Source organism: Eumetopias jubatus, unplaced genomic scaffold, assembly GCF_037043125.1.
Source record: "Eumetopias jubatus isolate StellerSeaLion01/CBP00866 unplaced genomic scaffold, mEumJub1_p1.0 scaffold_11, whole genome shotgun sequence".
Classification (NCBI taxonomy): Eukaryota; Metazoa; Chordata; class Mammalia; order Carnivora; family Otariidae; genus Eumetopias; species Eumetopias jubatus.
Window position 1 is genome coordinate 91,187,838 of NW_028274817.1, and position 20,119 is coordinate 91,207,956.

The 20,119-nt window shown below is 45.6% G+C and overlaps 1 protein-coding gene across 1 annotated transcript; it reads right to left on the reverse strand.

Annotated features, from left to right (window-relative positions):
• Nucleotides 1–667: 667 nt before the first annotated feature.
• NYX (nyctalopin) lies at nucleotides 668–19,910 on the reverse strand. Its single transcript, XM_028113355.2, has 2 exons — nucleotides 19,875–19,910; nucleotides 668–2,076 (listed from the first exon to the last, which is right to left on the reverse strand). The coding sequence occupies exons 1-2, from the start codon at nucleotides 19,894–19,896 to the stop codon at nucleotides 668–670; spliced, it is 1,431 nt and encodes a 476-aa protein (XP_027969156.1). The 5' UTR covers nucleotides 19,897–19,910.
• Between the last annotated feature and the right edge of the window lie 209 nt (nucleotides 19,911–20,119).

Sequence of the window (20,119 nt, forward strand, 5' to 3'; positions counted from 1 at the left end):
GTGGCTAAGGCCACCCCTGGGAATAACTGTGGAGTAAGTGAAATGAATCTTTGTTTTCAATGCCTAACACATTCCAGACCCCAGGAACCACTGCCAACCCCTTGGGTCTAAGTTCCTCTCACATCCCCCTTCTCTCCTGTTCTGTCCATCTTCCTGGACTCTAGTGTCCCATGCCCCTGGGTGAGAGGGAGGGCAACTGTGGTAGAAAACAAAGGGACTGGGCTTAATGGGCTGTCCCACCAGGAAAACTGGCACAGTTCTTAGTACTTAGCCACTGGCTTGACTCTAATTCAAGCACTGCAGTCTCGGTTTCCTGGAAGATGGGGGCAAGGGATGGCGGTAGAACCCTGTAGCCCTAAGGGCTTCCGATTCCTAATCTTCTCACTGGAGGGCTCTGGCTTCTCTTCTCCAATTGATGCCCATGTGACATGAGCAGAAATCCATTCCTCTCCCCACCTCCACCCCATCCCCGGCGTGGCGTTGCCCAGGGTTCTCCTCTTCCTAGAGCCATCTCTGAAAGTAAACTGTCCTTTCCATCCTGGGCTGGAATTTTCATCACCTGCCCCCATCCTGTTCCCCTCTCCCCCCACCACACACACCCCGGAGGCCAGTTAACTACACTTTCCCCCACTGGGCACGGCCATCTGGGCTACTCCAGGGAGGCAAGTTAGTCCACCTGTAGGACAAACACCACGCGCTGGGCCGCGCTGAGCAGGAGACCAGAGCCGAGGAGAAACCGGGGGTTGTGGCCCGAGACAACCACCCCAGCGGAGGGAAGGCTGTCGGACAGGGAGGCGTTGAGCGGCCCCTCGGTGGTGTTGGCCACCTCCTCCACTGGGGCCCTCGGGGCCAGCAGCTTGGAGAGGAGGCTGCTGAACCTACTCACGGTGGTGGCCTCTGGCTCTGGGGACGGGCCTGGACTGGATGCGGTGAGGTTCAGCTCCTCGGGGTCCACACACAGGCCATCGGAAGAGCGCCCAAAGGCCACCTGGCTGAGGTCCAGGCCGGCCACGGAGCCCGGGGCGGCGCACGGCACGTCGGACACGCGCCCAGAGCTCTCCATCCAGTCCCGCAGCCACTCCAGGCGGCAGTCACAGCGCCACGGGTTGCGGAAGAGAAAAAGGCGGCCCAGGAAGAAGCCAGGCTGGAAGGCGGCCCAGGCCAGCACAGTGAGATGGTTGCCATTGAGGTGCAGAGTGAGGAGGCCCGAGAGGTTCTGGAAGGCGCCCTCCTCCACGAAGGCGATGCTGTTGCGGTCCAGGTAGAGCAGCTCAAGCTCGGCCAGGTCGGCGAACCAGGCGCGCGCCACAAGGCCCAGCGCGTTGCCGCCCAGGTTGAGCGTGCGCAGGCGGCGCAGGCCTACAAAGGCTTCGGCGGGCAGCTCGGCCAGCAGGTTGTCGTTGAGCAGCAGGTGCTCCAGGGCGCCGCAGTCGCGAAAGGCGCCTGCGTGCACGGCGCGGACGCGGTTGGCCTGCAGGCTGAGCGAGCGCAGGCGCCTCATGCCCTGCAGCGAGCTGGAGGCCACCGCCTCGATGCGGCTGCCCTCCAGGTGCGCATGCGTCAGGTTGGCCAGGCCGCGCAGCGCGCCGGGCACGCGGCGGAAGAGGTTGTCGAAGGCGGTGAGCTCGCGCAGGGCGGGCAGCTCGGCCAGGAGGCGCTCGGGCACGGTGGAGAGGCGGCAGGACGCCAGGTCGAGGCGGCGGAGGCGGCTGAGTGCGGCGAAGGTGCGAGCGTGCAGGTAGCGCAGCTCGCCGTTGTGCGCCAGGCGCAGCTCGGCCAGACGCGGCAGGCCCTTGAAGGCGCCGGGCGTGATGAAGGACAGGTTGTTGTGGCGCAGCGACAGGCGGCGCAGCGACGGCAGCGTGCCAAAGGCCCGCTCGCCCAGGAAGCGCAGGCCGTTCCGGTCCAGGTCGATGGAGGCCGCCTCGCACGGAAACTCGGCCGGCACCCGCAGGAGGCCGGCGCGGTCACAGCGCACGGAGCAGCCGCGCTCGGTACTGCTGCAGGCGCAGGCGGCGGGGCAGGTGCGCGTGCAGGCCTCCTCGGCCCAGGCCCTAGGCAGGCCGAAAACCACCGCTGGGAGGTGGCGGCGGGGGGGGATGGTAGAGAAGACAGAAAAGAAACAACCATCAGCCTAAGGGTCGCCCCAGTAAAGTCCTACCTGTCCACGTGGCAGGGTTCTGCCCTCCACCAAGTTCTCACACCTCCTACATAACCGCGCCCTCCGAATGGCCTCTTTCCAGCTCCCAGACCTTACACACGCAGGTTCCCCACCCACGCCGCCCTCCCCTTTGCTTTCCAGTTATCTTCACCAGCAAAAACCGGCTGGGATTCTGGCATCTGACCCAATTCTAAACCCTCTCCTGACTGTAACAAAACTTGGTGCTCTCCTAGAGTTCAGCCTAGAGGGTTCACTGCATGCACAGGGGGACCTGGAGGGCATCACCGTGGTCTGTGCCCCAGTCCTGTGCTGCCCAATGCTGTAGTCACTAGCTACATGTGGCTACTGAGCATTTGAAATGTGGCTAGCCCGAATTGAGATGTGCTGGAAGTGTAAAATACACACCACGTCTCAAAGACTTAGTACCAAAAAAATATATATATATATATCTCATCAATAATTCTTATACTGATTACATGTTGAAATGAATTTTAGATTTACGGGATTAACTAAAATATTAAAATTAATGTCAACTGTTTCTACATTTTTAATGGGGCTACTTTGAAAATTTAAACATTTGTGGCTTGAATTATATGTTTATTGGTGCTGCTCTCTAGTCCCTCCCGCTATAAGAATTCAATTTCTGAAAACCACCCCACCCCGCATTGAGAAAATTAAGCCTCATGAAGAAGAGTGAATTAGGAAACAGGAGGTTGGGCAAGAAAGAAAACCCTCAGTCTTTTTTTTTTTAACACTACATTTAAGCCATAAGGACAGCATTCTAAATTAACAATGACCTTCTTACACATCTCAAAAAAATAACTGTGGACACTGTGGAGTTAATTTTCATTCACCAGCCCTTGCTCTCTATAGACTTTTACACATAATCACAGGAAAGAATGGTGCTTATAAATTAATTTTGTTCTGAGCATATGAATGGAGAATCAGATAAAGACTTCAAAAGCCTTCCAGGAGGCCTGCCACCTGAAGCAAAACAGAATGGTAGCCAGAGGTCCCAAGCCCTATCTTGAGTTCCAAGGGAAAAGGCAGCATGAAAGATGCCCACAAGTTTTATTTTCTGGCCAGGAGCAGCTCGCAGGTGGAGTGCGCTCGATCTGAAATTCCTGTAGAAGAACAAAGGTACCCAGAGGTAAACCTGACCATGATACTCATAATATCTAGCCCTCCTCAGCAGTACTCCCAAATTCCTAGCAAACAGCCTGACCTACCATTCAGTCCCTCCCACTGTGTACACATCACCCTGCCTTGGAGCCCTTGTAGGAACCTGAAGGCGTGGCCACACAAGGAGTGTGCAGAATATGCTTGCTTCTGCCTCCGTGGCTTTGTTCAGCTTCCAGTGTCTTCGGTACATTTGTTGTGGACACTCCGTGTTTTTTCAGCTGCTAGGAAGGGGTTCAGCTATTTCAGACTTGGCTGGAGAACCCTCAGCCCTTTGAGCAACCCTTCTGTTATAAACTGTAGCTTAACTGTAGTTAAACATTCTGATGTTACAGAGGCTTGACTTAGCTCTAACCTCTCCCTAAGAACTGTGAACTAGATGCCAAACTTCCAGCAAGGTTCTTGGACCCTGTGCTGAGCTTGACTGTAAACAGGGCAGCAGTTGGGCTAGAGAGACACCCTTTTAGAGAGACAGAGCCAAGAATATAACCTTAACTCCAGGCGTCAGCGGGACAGGGGTGGGACCTTTTTCTGTCACAACTCTTCCAACTGGGTCAAGTAGAAGGCATCAGATTTCCTTACAAATAGTCCTTCATTCTACTCTCTTCTTTTTAATTAAGAGAAGTGCACTCTCAACCGTATGACTCATGTTTCTAGTCCACAATAGCTAACATTGTTCCGGGCACACTAAATGTTTGCAGAATTAAATGGAATTGATGCCTTTTTCTGTAATGATTCCTCCTGGAGGATGTCATTTATTAAAAACAAAACAAAACCAAAAAAAAAAAAAAAAAAACTCTTGGCTTTGTCAAGAAATTCCTAGGATTAGTTAATAAAATGGAGCTGCCAATTTTTCTAACACTTGCAACAGGGATGGGAGTGAAACTTTTTATTGTGTATCCTTTTTATCTTTTAAACGTTGAACCATGTGAATCTATTCCCTATTTCAGAAAATAGATTAAGATTTATTTTAAACTTTAAACACTCAAGATGTTGTCACTATTAGCGACCTGTTTTCAACCTCTGACACTTTAAGAGCCATTAGGAATTACTAATTTACTGGATTACTTAGTGAAACTTAAATTAAATCAAGTAAATTCTCAGAACAGACAACCAAAATCCAGTACTGGTTTACCCAATATGAAGACTAAGTATATGGCTAATGATTCAAAAAAGCAGGGCACTAAAACAAAATTTTAAAAAAAAATAACATATTTGGATGAGTTCTACCTACAATAATGGCAGAGTAGCTCGTATCAGACTAACATTCCTGCTGATAGCTAGTGTAAACTCTGAAAAAATATTTAAAGAAAAACCGTTTGAAGGCACTGGACAGCAGCCTAAACAGGCAACCAGAGTAGATACAACCCTTAAAAGAAGAGAGGCTGAGGCACCTCGTGGCTCAGGTGGTTAAACGTCCAACTCTTGATTTCTTCATTTCGGCTCAGTCATGATCTCAGGGTCGTGAGACCAAACCCCCAGGTCGGGCTCTGCACTGGGCGTGGCGTCTGCTTAAGATTCTCAATCTCCTTCTCCCTCTGCCCCTCCCCCTCCTTCCCTCTCTAAAAAAATTTAAAAAAAAAGAAGAGAGGGGCGCCTGGGTGGCTCAGTTGGTTAGGCGACTGCCTTCGGCTCAGGTCATGATCCTGGAGTCCCGGGATCGAGTCCCACATCAGGCTCCCTGCTCAGCGGGGAGTCTGCTTCTCCCTCTGACCCTCCCCCCTCTCATGTGCTCTCATTCTCACTCTCTCAAATAAATAAATAAATAAAATCTTAATAAATAAATAAATAAAAGAAGAGAGGCAAACTAGGTCATGACACATTTATCTGACTTTTCCTCTTATACCTGAATAACACTGTGTGTTAACTATACTGGAATTTAAAAAAAATAATAAATCATAAAAATTAAAATGAAAACTGGCTTTTCCTCTTAGGGCATTTTCAAGTCCATGCTGCAGGTAGGGAGTAGAGCTCAAGGAGAAAGCAAGAGTCTTACCAGGCTGACATGTTAGAAGTCACAGTATTATAGCGGCCACAGTGGCTGGAAATTGAAGAGGGAAAACATGGAAAATTGGCATACAACTCCCCTTAGATCCTTGTTTGAGTCCCAAAGTGCATATATGTGGGGTGACTCCAAGGAGCCAAGAACTGAAGGCCAAAAGAGCTAACCAAAGATTTCAACAATTTCCCAGTAATGGGAGACAGATTAAGAGTTCAAGGTCCACCAAGTTAGAAGGGCTTATAAAATACCTCAGGCTTTCCACTGAAACCCCAGAGGGCCACACCTTAGGAGTGAAGACCATTTCCCAGGACAAAGGGCAAAAACTGAACTAGGCCTACCCTAACAAAGCCTAAAACTAAGCCTCCTCAGTATCAAGGTGACCTGCCAGTAATTTAAGTGAATGCCATACAAAATTCAGTACTCTTCAAAGGAAGATATAGACTCTAGAATTCCTTATAACTACTATCTATGATATCTTGTATACAAATAATACTAGATACGTGAAGAAATAGTAAAACATGACACTTACCGAAAGGAAAAAAAAAAAGTAGTTAACGTTAGAGGCAGACCCAAAGACTGCCCAGAGGTTGGAATTACCAAACAAGGATTAATTATAAATATGTTAAGGAATTTACAGGAAAAGATGGATATAATGGGTGAAGACATGGAGAATTTGAATTTTAGAAGAGATATGGAAACTAAAAATGAACCCAATGGAAATCTTAGTACTGAAATAATACAATATTTGAAATTTTATTTTTTTAAAGATTTATTTATTTTAGAGAGAGAGCATGGTGGGGAAGGGGAGAGAAAGAGAAAGAAAGAATCCTCAAGCAGACTCCCAGCAGAGCACAGAGCCCGATGGAGGGCTCAATCCCACGACCCTGAGATCACGACCTGAGCCAAAATCACCAGTTGGACATCCAACCAACTGAGTCACCCAGTCGCCCCACAGTATTTGAAATTAAAAAAAAAAAAATCATTGAATAAGAAAAACAGATTCGACACATCAGAAGAAAAGATTTCATGAAGAGAGGTCAATAGAGATTACAGAAGCACAGAGGAAAAAAAGGACTGGAAAAAATATGATTGGAACTTCAGTGACCTGTGGGATAATGTCAGGCAATTGGACTAACATGCATGTATTTGGAATCGCAGAGAACAGAAGAGAGAATACAGCAGAAAAATAATTGAAGACAATTTCTAAAATTTGATTAAAACCAAGAAGCCCAGCAAACTCCAACTAACATCACACACACACACACACACACACACACACACACACACACACACACACACACACACACACACATATACTTCCAGACACATCATAGTCAAACTGCTGAAAACCAAAGACAGAAAATTCCTTAAAGCCTCCAAAGAAAAAAGACTATATAGAGTACACAACAATAAAGATGATGACTAACTGCTTATCAGAAACCACAGAGGCTGTAAAACAATAAATCTTTTAAAAAAATTTTTTAAGTAAACTCTATGCCCAATGTGGGGCTCGAACTCACAACCCCGGGATCATGAGTCCCATGCTCTACCAACTGAGCAGCCAGGTGCCCCCTGGAATTGTATCTTTTAAAGTGCTGGAAAAGGGGTGCCTGGCTGGCTCAGTCAGTTAAGCGTCCAATTCTTGATTTCAGCTCAGGTCATGATCTCAGGGTCCTGAGACCGAGCCCCAACTGGGGCTCCGTGCTCAGCGTGGAGTCTGCTTGTCCCTCTCCCTCTGCTCTTTCCCCCACTCTCTCTCTCTCTCTCTCTCTCTCAAATAAATAAAATCTTTTAAAAAAATAAATAAAATGGGGGTGGGAGGGATGGGGTGGCTGGGTGATAGACATTGGGGAGGGTATGTGCTATGGTGAGCGCTGTGAATTGTGCAAGACTGTTGAATCACAGATCTGTACTTCTGAAACAAATAACGCAACATATTTTAAGAAAAAAGAAAAAGAAGAAGATAGCAGGTGAGGAAGAATGAAGAGTAAGTCAGAGGGGGAGACGAACCATGCGAGATGATGGACTCTGAAAAACAAACTGAGGGTTCTAGAGGGGAGGAGGGTGGGGGATGTGTTAGCCTGGTGATGGGTATTAAAGAGGGCACATTCTGCATGGAGTACTGGGTATTATGCACAAACAATGAATCATGGAACACTACATCAAAAACAAATGATGTAATATATGGTGATTAACATAACAATAAAAAAATTTTTAAATAAATAAATAAAATGCTGGAAAAGGGGCACCTGGCTGGCTCAGTCAGTGGAGCATGGGACTCTTGATCTCAGGGTTGTGAGTTTAAGCCCCACACTGGGTATGGAGATTATGTAAATAAAAATTAAAAAATTAAGTGCTGGGAAAAAAGCAAATCTGGCAACCTAGAATTCTATATCCAATAAAAATATCTTCAGAAATGAAGTAAAATAGAGATACTTTCAGGGTAACAAAATCTGTGAAAATTCATCCCTAGCAGATCTTCCACACAACAAGAAATGAAGACATTCTTTAGCCTGAAGGAAAACGATAACTAGAGGAAAATCAGGTCTATGGAAAGGAATGAAGATCAATGGAAATGGCCAATAATGTCACAAAAAGACTACTTTTTTCTCACTTTAATTGCTTAACAGATAAGTGACTGTTTAAAGCCAAAATAACAATGTACTGGGGAGGTTTTAACATATGTAAATGACAAATATGACAACAAAAGCATAAAGGATAAGAAGGGAGGTAAAACTGAATTGTACTCTTACAAGGATCCTACATTATACATGAAGCAGTATAAGATTAATTCAAGGCAGGGCGCCTGGGTGGCTCAGGTGGTTAAGCGACTGCCTTCGGCTCAGGTCATGATCCCAGAGTCCAGGGATCGAGTCCCGCATCGGGCTCCCTGCTCAGCAAAGAGCCTGCTTCTCCCTCTGACCCTCCCCACTCTCATGTACTCTCTCTCTCTTATTCTCGCTCTCTCAAATAAATAAATAAATCTTTAAAAAAAAAGATTAATTCAAGACAGACCATGATAAATTAAAGATGCATATTGCAATCCCTAGAAAATAAAAAAAAAAGAATCTTGACCCCCATCTCACACTATACAAAAAAAAACTCATTTTAGGTGGACCACAGACCTAAATGTAAAAGCTAAAACTATAAAGCTTCTTGAAGACAATATAAGAGAATATCTTTTGTGACCTAGTGGTAAGCTAGGTCTTCTTAGAACCAAAAAGAAAAAAAAAAGGCGCCTGGGTGGCTCAGTTGGTTAAGCGACTGCCTTCGGCTCAGGTCATGATCCTGGAGTCCCGGGATCGAGTCCCACATCGGGCTCCCTGCTCAGCAGGGAGTCTGCTTCTCCCTCTGAACCTCTTCCCTCTCATGCTATCTCTCATTCTCTCTCTCTCAAATAAATAAATAAAATCTTTAAAAAAGAAAAAAAAAACCATAAAAGAAGAAAGTAATAACTTGGACTTTATCAAAATAAAAAAAGTCTGCTCTTTGAAAGACACTGTTAAGAGAATGAAAAGAGGGGTGCCTGGGTGGCTCAGTCAGTTAAGCATCCGACTCTTGATTTCGGCTCAGGTCAGGATCTCAGGATTTCGGTTCAGGTCCTGGGATCAAGCCCCGAGTTGAGCCCCGCATTGAGCCCCACACTGGGCTCCACACTCAGAGAATCCTGCTTTAGGATTCTCCCTCTGCCCCTCCCCTCACTAGCTCCAGCGGGTGCATGCTCTCTCTCTAAAATAAATAAATTTTTTTTTTTTTTAAGAGAGAATGAAGACAGGCCACAGACTGGGAGAAAATAGCTGTTTATTTTCTCTGTATATATCTCATAAAAGACTTGTATCCAAAATATATAAAGAACTCTCAAAACTCAGTGATAAGAAACCAGACAACCTAATTAATAAATGGGCAAAATATGTGAAGAAACACTGGACCAAAAAAAGATACACAGAAGGCAAATAAACATATAAAAATATGGTCAACATCATTCGTTGTTAGGGAAATGCCAATTAGGAATTGCATCCTATTAGAATGACTAAAATTATAAAGACTGACATACCAAGTGTTGGAGAACATACGGAATAACTGGGACCCTCTTACAGGGTTGGTGGGAGTGTAAAATGGTACAACCACACTGGAAACAATGTGGCAGTTTCTTTAAAAGTTAAACATACGCCTACCTTATGATGCCCGCATTCTACTCCTGGGGAAATAAAAGCATATGTCCATACAAAAGACTTGGGCATGACTGTTCACAGCAGATTTATTCATAACCCAGAACTGGAAACAACATAAACACCCACCAAGTCTGAACAGGTAAATTATCATGTATCTACACAGTGGAATACTACTGGGTGATAAAAAGAAATGGACGAATCTCAAGATAATTCTGCTGAGTGAAAGAAGCCCAACAAAAAAAGATACATAGTATCTGATCCCACTTACATAAATTATTTTTCTGTAGTAACAGAAAAATCAGTGGTAGCCCACCGATGGGTGGGGAAGCAGGGAGGGACAGGAAGGAGGGATTATACAGGGGCATGAATCTTGGAGGTAATGGATTTATCTTGATTGTGCTGATGGTTTCACAAGGGTACACTTCAAATATGTTGTTTGTTAAATGTCAATTTTATATTTCAATGAAGTTCTTTTTTTTAAGATTATTTGTTTGAGAGAGAGCACGAGAGAGCATGAGCAAGCATGGGGAGGAGGGCAGAGGGAGAGAGAAATTTAAGCAGACTCCACGCTGAGTGCTGAGCCCATCACAGAGCCCCACGTGAAGCCTCACAATGGAGCCCGACAGGGGTGCTCGATCTCACGACCCTGAGATCACAACCTGGGCTGAAACCAAGAGTCAGACCCTTAACCAACTGCACTACCCAGGTGCCCCAATAAAGCTGTTTTTTAAAAAAAAGATATTAAGTAAAGTAAGGAAGATATACATCATACGTGTATGTGACTTGTATACAGAATATAAAAACAACTACAAATGAATAATGAAAAGACAACTAAATAAATATAAATAAAATAATAAAATAAAATAAACAAATAAATAAAAATGGGTAAAAGAGGGGCGCCTGGGTGGCTCAGTCGTTAAGCGTCTACCTTCAGCTCAGGTCATGATCCCAGGGTCCTGGGATCAAGCCCCGCATCGGGCTCCCTGCTCGGCGGGAAGCCTGCTTCTCCCTCTCCCACTCCCCCTGCTTGTGTTCCCTCTCTCACTGTGTCTCTCTCTGTCAAATAAATAAATAAAATCTTTTTTAAAAAATGGGTAAAAGACTTGAACACTTCACGACAGAATATATTAAGTAGCCATTAAGCACATGAAAAGGTGTTCACCATCGTCAGCCATTAGGGAAGTGCCAATTAAAACGACAATGAGATTTCCCTATACACCCATTAGAATGGTAACAATTCAAAAGACTGACAACCCCAAATGTTGGCGAAGATGTAGACCAACTGGATTCTCTTACATGGTTGGTGGGAGTGGAAAATAGTTCAGTAACTTTGCAAAACTTTGGCAGTATCTATTAAAGCTAAACATATGCCTACCCTATGACTCAGCAATTCCACTCCTAAGTATTTACCCAAGAGAAATAAAAGAAAGGTCCACATAAAGACTGTACAAGAATGCTTATAGTGGCTTATTCATAATAGATAAAAACTGGGAATTACCCAACAGTACAGAAATAAAAGGGAACAAACTATGGATACAAACAACAAAAACATTATGTTGAGCCAAAGAAATTTGACACAAAAGAGTACATACTATAGGATTATACTTCTATGCAGTCCCAGAACAGCTGTTGGCGGTGGCTCTGGGAGCTCAACAGAATAAAGCCTGCAGATGAACTCCATCTCAAAAGACAGCAAATATCTATAACACATAGTTTAGGAATGTTATCTGGGTGATAGGAGCATGTATCATGCAGTTCAAATTAATCAAATTTTATGGGTTTCTTTTTAATTAGTGTTTGCTCAAAGCTAAGCTTGCTACCTTTTTTCATTTCATACAACAATCTGCAAGGTAAGTATTATTCTCTTCCTCTCATGAAGGAGGAAACTGAGGTTCAAGGTGGTTAAATGACATCAACCTTTGGTTTCTGTCTTTCCATTATGCTGTACTCTCCTCCAGCCGACACACCTAGCCTCTCTGAGCTTCCCTCTCTTTAACTGTAAACTGAAGGGCCTGCACTTCCTGCCCTTTGGGGGCCCTTCCGGCTCTCATTTTCCACGGCCAGGCAGCAGCTGTTGCCAACCACCACCTCTAAGAAAAAATACCCCAGTCGGAGCACCATGAGTCTCTGCCGCCTCCTCCCAGACACAGCTGTTTGGACTGCAGATAAACATTTGACCTAAGCAGAGCCAATCAGATTCATTCAACACGACCCACCGGCCGTGAACATGGAATGGGCAGTGAGATCATGTGAGCATCATTCAGTACAGCACTGGGACTAGGGTCTGTACCAGAGCCACGTGCATGTCAGAGTTGTAAGGGAGCAGGACTCAAAGGCAAGATGAGGAAAGACAAAACCCAACGTGAGAATCACCGAGATGGAGATCAGAAAGAGTGGGAAGTTGCTAGCCAGCTCTCTAGTTCCCAGAAGGCCCGGCTATAGCTGTCTCTATGGCATTTCCCCATTTCCATTTTACAAACCCACTCAAACCATCTGCGTGGACAAGTGGATTTCTGTTCCTTGCGACCAAACCATCTCTGATAGTAGTGGACGTTTGATACCTTTTCTGGCTACCCAGCACCTTTTAAGTACTCTTTCTACATTTAGGAAATTTTCTACATTGTAAGTCCTGCCTCCTCAAATTAGAAGCCAGGAATTCTCTTTCCCAAAATCCCTTGCAGTTAGGGTCCAGACACATGACCTAGCTTTGTTGATCAGACACCCCCAGGGACACTTGGATTCAGAAGTAAGTGCCAGGCAGAAACCATTTTCTGGCCAGGATGATGGCAGAGGCATCTGGATTTCAGGCTCCCGGAGTGGAATTTCTGGCACCCAGCACCCAGCATGATGCCCATGATCTGCCAGGTGGGTCCACCAGCGGTGGTGGTCTCAGAGCCTTTGCTGGAGCTGCCCCGCTCCCTGGTTTAGGCATTGCTCTGGGCAGTGGGCCTCCAACCAGGAAGACTGAGAACACCTCACATCCCTGAACAAACCCTTTCTTGGCTTCAACGGTACCTTAAGCAGGCACTGTGGTTTGCAGCAAGAGTCCAAAACACCATCAGAAGAAGAACAGGTCCCCTTAATCTCTCTCGTACCATCTCCTCCTTCTGGCCCCTTCCCCTTTCCCCCAAAGAACCTCGTGAACTCCCCACCTTAAAAGAGAAAGCTACTCAAATTCAGGACCAGGCAGTGCCCCTCAAGCAAAAGGAAGCTCCTTGTTATTCACTGCCACAACATATAGAATATGGAATCAAAATTTGCTTAGTCCCTCCCTGATTTTTCCAAATGCAAATGAAAAGGGCCCTCTCCTGTCGTAAGCAGTGATTATTCCAAAAACAAATCTCCTCGGCTGTCCAGGGCCCAGTTCCATGGGATACTTTGGCCAGAAAAACATTTACCAAATTAAAATAAAGATCACAGTTTGTGAGAAGTGAAGGTTAAACTCCCTGGCAGTTGCTTAGCAATTTCTGTTCACACACCAGTATTTTTGAGAAGGATCTGTGTGGAAATCTGAAAAGGTTTCAGTGCTTTTATTCCCAGCCTGATGTTGGAGAGAGGAAGATGGGAAATTCAGCCAAACTGGCCTAGGCTCAGGACTGGGCTCTGCTCAGCCAGCCTCTCTGTCACAGCTCGGGCGGGACACACATGTGGGGCTTTCCAGAGCATTCAGTCTGGAAACACTCATCCTGAGGGCACGTCCTCTCCAGTTCTCTCATAAACTCTGATGACACTGCCTTTCATCCCTGCCTTCTCATACTGCTTTTTTGGGCTTTTTGTTTTGCTTTAACCTCAGCCAAGCTTTCTGAATCTCAGTTTCCTCCTCTGTAACAGGCAGACCATTATGAGGAACGGATGAGTTGTAAAGCTCGAAACAGCTGTGAAAGCATGGGCTAAAGCTATTAGCAGGCTCCATGAGGCACTGTTGTCACAGGATTAAATCTCACCAAGAGACTAGTACTTCAAGGACCATGTGGAGATCTGCCCCAAAGTGGAAAGCAAGACACCAAGTATGAGAATAGTGAAGTTATTACAAATAGACTACAAGGAAGAGTCTACAATGGTTCTCTACCTGGGCTGCACATTAGAATGACCTGAGGAGCTTTCCAGCCACTCACAATGCTCGGGCCAGACACCATACCAATTAAATCGGAATCTTCAGGGGTGGAACCAAGCACTGTGCTCCGCGGATGATCCCAATACACTGCCCAAGTCAAAAACCAAGGGTCTAGGTGGACAAACTTTATAAAAATGGGATTTATCCATGCGGTATAAAATGTTACAAGGTGTAACCTAGAATTACGATATGCCCCAGCAATTCCACTCCTAGGTATATACCCAAAGGATATGAAAGCAGGTGTTTTAATAAATACTTGTGCATGATTGTTCATAGCAGCATTATTCACAAAAGAGGGAAAAAATTCCCCAAAGAGGGAAACAAATGTCCATTGACAGATGAATGGATAAACAAAATGTGGTCTGTCCACACTGTGAAATATTATTCTGCCATAAAAAGGAATGAAGTAGTGATACACACTACAATGTGGATGAACCTCAAAAACATTATGCTAGGGGTGCCTGGGTGGCACAGTCGGTTAAGCATCCGACTGGGCTCAGGTCGTGATCTCAGGGTCATGAGATCGAGCCCCACGTCGCCCTCCGAGCTCAGCGTGGAGTCTGCTTGATATTCTCTCCCTCTCCCTCCGCCCCTTCCCCCGGTGTTCTCTCTCTCTCAAATAAATAATCTTTAAAAAACAAAAACAAAAAATACATTATGCTAGGTGAAAGCAGCCAGACACAGAGACTACACACTGTATGATTCCATCTACATGAAATACCCAGAATAGGCAAATCCTAGCAGATTAGTGAATGCCAGGGGCTGGGTGTAGTAATAATGGGGAGTGACTGCCTAATGGGTACAGGGTCTCCTTTCAGGGTGATGAAAATGTCTTGGAAATAGAGGTGATGGTTGCACAACATTGTGAATGTGCTAAATGCTGCCAAACCATACACTTTAAAATGGTTCATGGTTTGGGGCACCTGGGTGGCTCAGTCAGTTAAGCGTCCAACTCTTGATCTCAGTTCAGGTCTTGATCTCATGGTCATGAGTTCAAGCCCTGCACTGGGCTCCACGCTAAGTGTGGAGCCTACTTTAAAAAATAAAAAAAAATAAAGAAAGAATTTAAAATGGCTCATGACTGGGGCGCCTGGGTGGCTCAGTCGGTTAAGCGTCCAACTCTTGATTCCTTGATTTCGGCTCAGGTCATGATCTCAGGGTTGTAAGATCCAGCCCCCACGTCGGGCTCCATGCTGGGTGTGGAGTCTGCTTAAGATTCTCTCTCTCCCTCTCTCTCTGCCTCTCCCCCCACCACGCACACAGGCACACTTTCTCTCTCTTAAAAAAAAAATGGTTCATGGTTAATTTTATGTTGCATGAATTTTACTTCGATAAAATAAAATAATAATGAATGTTACAAGGTGTCCTGAATCTGGGCAAATACCAGAAATGGGTCCCTGCTTTTGTTTTCTGGTCTGATGTGCTGGCCAGCCTCCACGCTGCAGGGAGGCATGGAAGGCTGGGCTCAGATGCCCCACAGAATGATGTCTTAATGCAGACCAGTTGAGGAATTTCTCCTTCATAGGTCCTCCGCTTTTCAGATATGTGCTTTTCCCCCTTGAGGTCTGCTAAGGAGAACAGTTACTCATGGACTTTCCAACCACAGGCTGAGTTTGAAGTGTTTCTTTATCCTCATTGTTTTCAAAGAACTTGTGCCTCACGAAACCAAAATAGCAAGGGAAAATATGGTCAATTTTCTGCTTTCAGCAGAATCTATTCAGCCACTTTGGCTCTGGAAGTCATTCTACTCCCACTCCCAGCAAATGCTATCCCAGTTGCTCCTCAGGCCAAGACCCAGTGCTGGATTTTCAAAACGAAATGAGTGGGGGGGCAATGGAGAGGCAGTGGGAGAGACCATCGCATGGCCTCTGACCTCACGATAATCCCGGAACTTCCTCCTCACACCACAAAGGCTACCTTTTGTGACAGTAAAGAAAGAGAGGATGGTGGATTCACCCCTCAGCTTTGCTGATTAATGCGAGTCATGGGGGATGGAGAAACTGGTGTGTCTCAGGAAGGGTGGTCCGCTGACCGCCTCACTGGCCCTGTGGATCTTAGGGTGGAGAGCTGTCCCATCCGAGGAGTAGAACACAAGGCCCCAGGAAGGCCACTGGGCCTAAATATTGATAATCTCCCCAAACTGAAACAAATGCTCAACAATAGGGGGATGAATGGTGAACAAACCAGTAGCCCCCATACAATGAGTACTACTCTGCAATCAAAGCGAACGAGCTACTGGGACACCTGCGTGGCTCAGTCGGTTAATCGTCTGCCTTCGGCTCGGGTCGTGGTCCCAGGGTCCCGGGATCGAGTCCCGCATCGGGCTTTCTGCTCAGTGGGGAGTCTGCTTCTCCCTCTGCCTGCCGCTCCCCTTGCTTGTGCTCACTCTCTCCCTGACAAATAAATGAATAAAATCTTTAAAAAAAAAAAAGTGAACGAGCTACTTATCTATGCAATGATGTCAATGATTCACGCACACATACTGCCCTACACTCCACAGCGCCTGAGTCTCGTTAATAAAGGATTTGTCCTCCTTGGGGTGCAGGTGCTCTCTCCCTACAGACTTCCTTTTCTCTTTTAAGTCAAGTTGATTGAGGTATAATTTACCTACAATAAAATGTACCCATTTTAAGTGTATAACAAATGCAACACACCCATGTAAGCACCACCCTAAAAATGATTTAGAACATTCCTACCATCCAGCAAGTTTCCTCGGGTCCCTTTGACAGCAGTCCCCTCCACATCCGCAGCTCCAGACAACCACTGATATGCTTTCTGAACTAGAGATTCATTTTCCCTGTTTTAGAACTCCATATAAACAGAATCAAATGGTTCTTTCAGTCAACATGATGTTTGTGAGATGCATCTATGTTGTCTGAATGTCAGCTGTTCGTTCATTTTTTAAAGATTTATTTATTTGAGAGAGAAAGAAAGAAAGAGATCGCAGGGAGGGGCAGAAGGAGAGGGAGAGAGAAACCTTTGCAGACTCCTCTCTGAGCTCAGAGCCAGACTCAAGGCTCAATCTCATGACCCTGAGATCATGACCTGAGCCCAAACCAAGAGTCAAACGCTCAACCAACTGAGCCACCCATGGGCCCCAGTTGTTCATTTTTATTGCTGAGCAGTATTCCACTGTATGAATGTACCTCCATTTGCATGTTCAGTCACCTATGGATGGGCATTTGGATTGTTTCCAGTTTTCACCTATTGTGACTAAAGCTGATGGAAGGGTTTGTGGGCAAGTCCTATGTGGACATATGTTTTCATTCGGCATTTACCTAGGAGAGGAATTGCTGGGTCAGATGGTAAGTATCCATCTCAATTGCTCCACATCCACACCAACACATGCTATCGTCTTTTTAACCCTAGCCACCCTAGGTGTGAAGTGGTATCTCCTTGTGGGTTTGATTTGCATCTCCCTGATGACTAATGAGGTAGAGCATCTTTTCATGTGCTTATTAGTCATTTGTATATCTTCTTGGATGAAATAGCTATTCAAAACGTGTTGCCCATATTTTAAAGATGGGTTGTCTTAGGGGCACCTGGCTGGCTCAGTTGGTAGAGCATGTGACTCTTGATTTTGGGGTCATGAATTCGAGCCCCACATTGGGCATAGAGGTTACTCAATAAAAAAAAAATTAATGGGTTATCTTATTATTGAGTTTGAAGAGTTTTTGAACTATCTACAGATTTTTTATTTTTTTTTAAAGATTTTATTTATTTATTTGACAGAGAGAGACACAGCGAGAGAGGGAACACAAGCAGGGGGAGTGGGAGAGGGAGAAGCAGGTTTCCCGCCGAGCAAGGGGCCCAATGCGGGGCTCGATCCCAGGACCCTGAGATCATGACCTGAGCCGAAGGCAGACGCTTAACGACTGAGCCACCCAGGCGCCCCTATCTACAGATTTTTTAGATGCAAGACCTCTATCAGATACTGTAATGGTTCTAATCTGGGCGGCTTCACCCATTCAACAAATCCTTATAGGCACCTACAATGTCTTAGACTCTAGAGACAGCAAGGTGAATAAAACTGAAACCCTGGCCCTCGTTAAAGACTTGTGGTTTACAGCAAGCCCTGGGTGAAGAACCCTGTAAAGCAAGGAATTGGGATATTATGCTGTGGACAGCAGGAAGACCCCGAAGGGACTGTCATAGTGGAGGGGAGAGGAGAGGCACTTCCGGTGAACCCTCCTCCTGTCCAGAGATTTTCTGTTCCAGTTTTGTCCCAGATTTGCCCTGCTGTGAGCCACTTCTGAGTCCCCCACGACCTTGTCTTGTCAGGCTCATTTAATCATTCTTTTTTTCTCTAGCTAAGGAGGTAGAACCCTATCCCTGCTGGCTTCTTGGGAACATGTCGTTCATAATCCTGTGACTTGTAGTCAGAGTAATATTGTCTGTGCTGCTGAGTGTGTTTTAAATTAAAGCGCCAGGGGATGTGGAGACGGTCATTAATTTTAAGTGCATCTATTGTTAGCAAATGATGTCACCGCTAAGCTCTCCAACTTGTCACAAGAAGTCTGGATGTATTTCGGGTTTCTGCAGCAGCAAGAACAGTTCCCGGTTTGCCGTGCGCAGGCTATGAATACTGTCTGCATTCTGTCAGGAATGGGAGAGCTTTGGGTACACATTTAAAATCATATTGGCTCAGAGAAGCAAACATTCTGTCCCAACGAGTCAATCAAACTTCCTGTCCTTTCTAGGTAGGAGAAATGGCAAGGAGCTGGTTGTTCATAATTATATGTCAAACTCTGTCCTTTGGAGGCTCCTCGAGGTAGAAAGTCATGTCCTATTTATCATAATGTTCCCTGCACCTTGTTCCAATTTGTTTTCTCATTTATTTATTGGGTCTCCCATAAAGGAATGCAAGTCTCTCAAGGACAAAAGCTATGCAATTATATCCCTCATAATATCCCTGGAGTGTACTGAAGGTACAGTGTGTATCTGTTGATTCATTGAATAGACCAAGGTCTACTTTTTGAAAAAGTGGAATAAAGGGTAAGAAGATTCTTTTTTTTTTAAAGATTTTATTTATTTATTTGACAGAGAGACACAGAGAGAGAGGGAACACAAGCAGGGGGAGTGGGAGAGGGAGAAGCAGGCTTCCCACGGAGCAGGGAGCCCGATGCGGGGCTCGATCCCAGGACCCCAGGATCATGACCAGAGCTGAAGGCAGATGCTTAACGACTGAGCCACCCAGGTGCCCCAGGGTAAGAAGATTCTAATACTACCATTTTAGAATTATCTGGTAAAATTTTCTCTGCCAGCACTGCACACAGACATCTATCACTTGAGCAGTTATCACCTCAAATAATTACATTCACCCGAGGGTCAGAAAAACAGATTCTTCGTATAGAATCCTTTACTGCAGAATTTACCAAGGGATTTTTTTTTTCCTTGGGCAATCTCAGATTTGAGCAGGTGGGGGTGTAGAGGTGTGGGAAAAAAATTCTGTGATGAGTCTTTTTGTTATATTAAAACCCAAGTAACAATAGGACCAAAAACCTTGGGGAAGAATGTTTCAACATCCATAATGACTCAATTCCAACGTGATATTTTCATTTTTTTTTCCCTCCCTTTAGGAAGAAGGTTTAAGGGATTTTTTTTTTTTTTAACTAAATGAGCTTAAAGTAATATGACCACTGTAGTTTTTGGTGATTACACCATTGAATTCGTATCTGAAATCAGAATAAGAAAATGACGGGGCGCCTGGGTGGCTCAGTCATTAGGTGTTTGCCTTCAGCTCAGGTCATCGTCCCAGGGTCCTGGGATTGAGCCCGGCATCAGGCTCCCTGCTCGGCGGGAAGCCTGCTTCTCCCTCTCCCACTCCCCCTACTTGTGTTCCCTCTCTCGCTGTCTCTCACTCTCTCAAATAAATAAAATCTTTTTTTTAATTAAAAAAAAGAAAATTAATTCATATCTGAAATTAGAATAAGAAAATTGCCAAAAGGTTATTTCACATATTTGGCTCAGGAATTCTGTTTTTCAACAAACCAACCAACCAACCAGACCCACTACCTGTTCTGTTTTATCTCATTCTCCATTCCCTCCCCATGATCACAGTTCAGTGAAACCTAATCATAACTGGTGTCCATGTACGGCTTTCATGGAAGCCACTTGAAGATCAAGCTCCTTGGGTAAAAGCCCTGCGGTTACATGCATCTTCTAGAATCTTCTATGGGCTCCCCAACCCCGCCCCCACTGGCAGCTGTCTGCTGGGGGTCAGAAGGAACAGGCCTTGGAACTCACCATGCAGCAGCAGGACCAGCATCCCGTGGCCTTTCATGCACCTGGTGGCTTAGAACCACCCAGCTGTGGAATCCCTACCTGAGGGGAAACAGCACAGGTCACCGAGCGCCCAGGAGGGGTCCCTGGAGAACCGGGACACACAGGCCCCTCCCCATACCTCCACACTTCCTCCTGAATGCTCTGCCTTTGCCCTCTTCTTCACACTCACTTCTCCCCATTGATCTTGGTCTCAAGAGAAACCAGTG